The 5,870-nt window shown below is 44.7% G+C and overlaps 1 protein-coding gene across 1 annotated transcript; it reads right to left on the bottom strand.

Moving 5' to 3' along the window:
• Window positions 1-495: 495 nt before the first annotated feature.
• On the bottom strand, window positions 496-1,278 carry LOC126235052 (uncharacterized). The gene has a single exon (XM_049943787.1). The coding sequence runs from the start codon at window positions 1,276-1,278 to the stop codon at window positions 496-498; it is 783 nt and encodes a 260-aa protein (XP_049799744.1).
• Between the last annotated feature and the right edge of the window lie 4,592 nt (window positions 1,279-5,870).

Here is a 5,870-nt window from a genome sequence, read left to right on the forward strand (position 1 = left end):
CTGTAGTTGCGGAAACAAAAGTGTCGACTTCTTGCGTGACAGCTTCAGAAAAGTTCATCACTGGCAGAAATGTATTTAAGTGGCTGGTGATTATGTGGAAAAGTGAATATTGGTAATTAAAGATCACACTCTAAGGATTATTTCTGATTTTGATGTATTAAAATATTCCCATCCAAGCCCAATTAATGATGGTGGAGGCATTACTTTTCATTCAACCCTCGTGCGAACATCAGCAACGTTGGAATCGGTCGTTATTGTCTTATAAGGCAATCGACTATAAAAAGCCACACTCCTTTAAGGGATAGCATCAGTGAGACGTGTGTACTTACAAATACTGTTGCTACACACTAGTGAAATCAAGGACACAGTAAAACTTCTGCTCACACACACCTTTATTCTCACACGTCCATTTTACAGTTACTCGAAATATATCCGCTGCAGAGGGCAGCACAATGTACAGACTTAACAGAACACCAACAGATGGCGTAGGAGTCTTCATTCCCCGACATCCTCCCCACCCTGGTCCATCTCGAGGGGGATGACCAGCTGGACCGGTCGACAGATCTTCATACCATCTGGCTGGCGGGGGATGATGCACCGTATTTTACTGTCTCTGCCATGCCGCAGTTCTTCTACCACAGCCCTCTTCCACAAGTGCCGTGGTTTGCTGTCTTCTTGGAGCAGAACAACCTCTCCAATTCTCTGCTTCCTCTGTGAAGGGTATCCCTTCACCTCATGATATTGTCTTAGCAGCAGGAGGTATTCTGTCTTCCACCTGCGCCAGATGTCGCCATTGACCTTTTGTCTGAGTCGGAACTCCTTGGCAAGGTCCTTTCTAGTTGCTGGCTCTGGCCCACATGGAATTGTTACTAATTTCCCACCATTTAGAAAGTGGGCTGGCGTCAGTGCAGTGTCACTCTCTCCTTGAGTGATGGGTCGTGAGTTTATTGCGGCTTCTATGCTGATCAAGGTGGCGTTTAAGCTCTCTTCATCCACCTGGGAGCGACCAAGAACTTTCCTCAGGCAGCGCTTGACTGAGCCTATCATGCGTTCACACCAGCCTCCCCACCAAGCCGCACGTGGTGGTATGAATTTCCAAGTGATTCCATGGTGGGCACAGTAGAGCTGTATGTCAGTATGCTGCATGGTTTTGAAAAGCTCTGCCAGTTCTGAGTTGGCTGCATGGAATGTTGTAGCATTGTCTGAGTAGACAGTGACTGGTAGGCTCCTACGTCCTGCAAAGCGTTGCACGGCCATCAAAAATCTGCCAGTGGACATGTCAGTTGCAAGTTCAATATGAATGGCCCGTGTTGATGCACATGTGAATAGGACCATGTAGGACTTTTTTGTTTGATGTCCAGATTTGACATATAATGGTCCGGCAAAATCGATGCCTGTTACTGCAAATGGTCTTGAAGGCTGAACTCTGTCCAGTGGTAGTGGGGCCTCCATCTCTTCATACCGGCGACTGTGTATTATCTCGCATGGTAGGCAAGAGTGAAGAACTCTCCTAACAGCTTGTCGTAAGGCGCGAAGACGCGCTTCAGCAGTTGTGCGGTTGCAGGAGAGAGGCATATCCTTCTTTCGAGGCAGAGATACAACTCTGCGACCATATTCCACACAGTATGATTCTCGGAATTCCTGATAAATTGGGTGGTCCATGGGTTTTAATGCTCGCTCTTGATGTCCTGTTATCCCTATTGTCTCCAGGTCCCAAAATCGGCGCACTGACTCATCAGATATATCACTGCAGCTGCCCTGAATAAAGTTGACAGTTGCTCTGTTGACGGTGGTGCTAGATCTGTTTCCACTGAGAACATATCCAAAGATTGTTGGGAGAAGAACCAATGATGGTGATACCTTGATTGGTTGTTCCAAAGTCACGATTCTCCAGTAATAATCAGCTCCAATCAGGATCTCAATAGGTAGATCTTCAGTGTCTCCTTTAGGATCTGCGAGTGGTGTACCACCCCTCAAGACCATATCTCCTACATCTTGTGGCACTGTTGGTTGCTGTGAAAAATTATTTGTGGTTTCAAAGGCTGTTACTGATATGTGGGAATTAGTGGAGCATCCCATCATATTAAACTGCACCTTCTTCCTTGAGAGTGATGAACTGTAACTGGATTCGAAAGTAGTTATCTCGAGAGTAGTGCTTCCAATGACACTTAGTTGGATAGATTCGATCAGTGAATGGTGAATGAAACTCGATTGACTCCCTGTGTCCAGGATGGCATGTGTCTGTTTGCTCTTACCAGTGGGTCCTGTGATACTCACACGAGCAGTCTGCAGGTATGTGAAGTTAGAAGTCATAGTTTCAATTTTATTTACTGTTGTGGTATGGCTACTGCAGATAGAAATGTGATGCTCCCCCTTACATTTCGCACAGGACGCCTTTCCCCGTTTGAAACACTGATTTCTGTTGTGACCACGTCTCAGGCATAGAAAGCAACGGTTCATTGTCTTGAGGGCGTCGATTCTTGCCTGCAAGCTTGCAATCTTTTGGCAGTCTTGGCCCCAGTGCCCTCTTTCGCCGCAATACACACAGAAGGGCTCTGAATTCTGTTGTTTCTTCTTGTCCCTCTTCGTTTTAACCTTTACATGGAAGGCAGATGCTGTTGGTACGTAATTTTCGTGTGGTACAGTATCTCCACGAATTTTGCGTGTGTTGATAGCTCCTTCCACCTCTTCATTTAAGAACTCCATAAGGTGGGTGAGGTTCCCTTCTTCAATCTTTTGCCTTCGGGCATGAACAAGCCAATTTTTGCAAATTTCTTCAGGAAAGGCTCGAAGAAGTTTGGGTGCAAGCACTCTCCCATAAGAGTCCACATTTTCTCCTAGAGCTCGTAGTGCTTGGATGCGCTTATGGCACTCAATGTAGGTGGAGTTGAGAGCCTCTGGACTGCCTGAAGTCGAAGTGTTAAGATCCTCCAAGAAATCCAGGTGACTTTGGATAATTCTGTTCCTATCCCCATATTTGGATTTCAAAATTTGCTTAGTCTGCTCATATGTATCAGCTGTAACAGCAATGCCATCGACCAAGTCCTTAGGTTCCCCATCAAGGTAACCACGGAGGAATACATGCTTGTTCATTGTTGACACCATCGGATTCTCGTCTATGGAAGCTGTGAATTGCTCCCAAAATCGAGGCCAAGCTTCTATATCCCCTGAGAATGCGTGCAGTTTGATAGTAGGCAATTTTATGTCCATACAGGCGTGTTGTTGAGCTGCTGACGTCGCATTCCTGTCCCCTGAGCGCGCTCCTCCTAGAAGGCCTTTCGCCTTTCGGAGGGCGCGTTTGCATTTATCAGTATATTCCTCACAAGCTTCCGTGTCGGCTTCGTATTCAGAGTCATCCAGCAAGTCCTGTATTGTATCGTTGAGTCGGCTCAACTCTTCTAATGTTTCCTGTAGGCGTTCCTGGAAGTGTTCTACTTCTTCTGCAGCTGTAGAACCATCGAAGGCGTTTATTTGGCTGACGAAACGCGTCGCATTCGATCGCAAGGTCGTCCGCTTCCGGCGCAGCCTCCCCAAGTTCGGAGCTACTGCTTCTGCCATGGTGAGTTGGTGGTTTTGCTTTCTGTCGCGAGAGTGCGTTCAAGGTCAAGACACCCCGTCAGTTGGATGCTATCGCTAAGGGATGGCGCTGTCCAGGAGTGTGAACCGTTAGCAGCCCCCTAGTGGTGTTTGTAGTTCTCAACAGATGGCGCGACCGTGCAGTTTTCAACTTCCCGCGACCTTTAGTAGTGGTCGCTGTTGCTAACAGATGGCGCTGCAGTCTACCAATACTTTAGCAAGTCCCCTTTGTGCCTTGCAAATAATACGCCAACTGCCCTCTATTGCTCTGCCACCAACAAACATGCACCAAGTAACATCACATACAAATCAATCGCCCCGCAGTGTCCTTTGCTACAGTTTCAGAGCAATGCCGCAACTTATCTGTGTGAGCTGAACGTGGCGTGACGTGACCGGATTTTGAGATTGAAGTCGCTCAAAACCTTCTCCGCCAGAGTCGAGTCCTCTTTAATGTGTAGTAGCAGTCTATCTCTTCATGTTCTCCCGGGTTTCGGCACCAAAATGTTGCTACACACTAGTGAAATGAAGGACACAGTAAAACTTCTGCTCACACACACCTTTATTCTCACACGTCCATTTTACAGTTACTCGAAATATATCCGCTGCAGAGGGCAGCACAATGTACAGACTTAACAGAACACCAACAGATGGCGTAGGAGTCTTCATTCCCCAACAAATACTGTCGCTCATTCAAGATAAATACAAGTAAAACCAAGACAGTTATTCCAGTGGGCGGAGGGTGGAATGTTAAATCTCTTAGTCGGGTAGGTACGTTACAGAGACTAAAAGGGGAAGTTGATAGGTTGAAGTTAGACATAATGAGAATTAGTCAAGTGTGGCGGCAGGAAGAACAGGGCTTTTGGTCAGGTCAGGAAGGCTTATCAGCACGAGATCTAACAGGGCTAATGAACAAGTAGGCCTACTAATGAGTAACAAAATAGGAATGGGCGTAAGCTGCTACGAACATTACAGTCATCCCATTATCGTGACCAAGATAACCATGAAGCCGAAACCTTCCAAAGCACTGTAAGTTTTTATGTTTGCTAATTTCACAGATGATGAAGATATTGAAAGATTGTATGTGAGGTAAAGGAAATAATTGAAATAGTTAAGGGAGAGGGAAATGTACTTACGATGGGTGACTGTAATTCTATAGTACGAAAAGAAAGAGAAGGTGAAACAGTAGAACATTGAATGGGAAAAAGCAATGAGAGAGGAAGCCAACTGGTAGAACTATGCACAGATCATAATTTCATCATTTCAGATACTTGGTCTGAGAATGATAAAAGAAAACTCTCTGCCCGAAAGAGACCTGGGGACGCTTGAAGGTTTCAGACTGATTATATAATTGCAAAACGGAAATTTTTGAAGTAGATTGTAAACTCTAAGACATTTCCAGTACCATACAAGATAAATACAAGTAAAACCAAAACAGTCATTCCAGTGGGCGGAGGGTGGAATGTTAGATCTCTTAGTCGGGTAGGTACGTTACAGAGACTAAAAGGGGAAGTTGATAGGTTGAAGTTAGACATAATGAGAATTAGTCGAGTGTGACGGCAGGAAGAACAGGGCTTTTGGTCAGGTCAGGAAGGCTTATCAGCACGAAATCTAACAGGGCTAATGAACAAGTAGGCCTACTAATGAGTAACAAAATAGGAATGGACTCTCACCATAACTCATCGGTTATGTACTGCAGACTAAAACTGTATTGCAAAAAAGGTTGGTAATTATAAGATGATATCTAGAAAAATTGAAAGAACCAAAGGTTGTTGAGAGTTCAGATGGAGCTTTAGGCAACGTTGGACTGAAACAGGGGAAAGGAATACAATAAAGGACAAATTGATAGCTTTGGGAGATAAAAAATTGTGAAATCAGTAGTGGATCTTGTACGTTAAAAGAGAAGGCCACGTAGAATTACTTGAATATCTCAAGAGATATTTAATTCGACTGACGAAAGGAAAAATATAAATGTGCATTAAATGAAACAGACGAAAGGAAATATGGACATCTAAAATGAGACTGACAGAGAGCTAAAAATGGCTAGGCAGAAATGGCTAGAGGACAAATGCAATACTATAGAAACGTGCATGACTAGCGGAAAGTAGATACCACTTTCAGGAATAATGAAGATCTGTAGGAAAAAGAGAAGCAACTTTATGAATATGAAGAGATCAAATTGCATGTCAGTACTAAGCAAAGTGGGGAAAGCTGAAAAGCGGTGGGACGTGTGGAAGGCTATACAGAGGAGACAAACTTGATCACATTATTCTAGAAAGAGAAGAGGAAATAAGACA

The sequence above is a fragment of the Schistocerca nitens genome, chromosome 2 (assembly GCF_023898315.1).
Source record: "Schistocerca nitens isolate TAMUIC-IGC-003100 chromosome 2, iqSchNite1.1, whole genome shotgun sequence".
NCBI lineage: Eukaryota > Metazoa > Arthropoda > Insecta > Orthoptera > Acrididae > Schistocerca > Schistocerca nitens.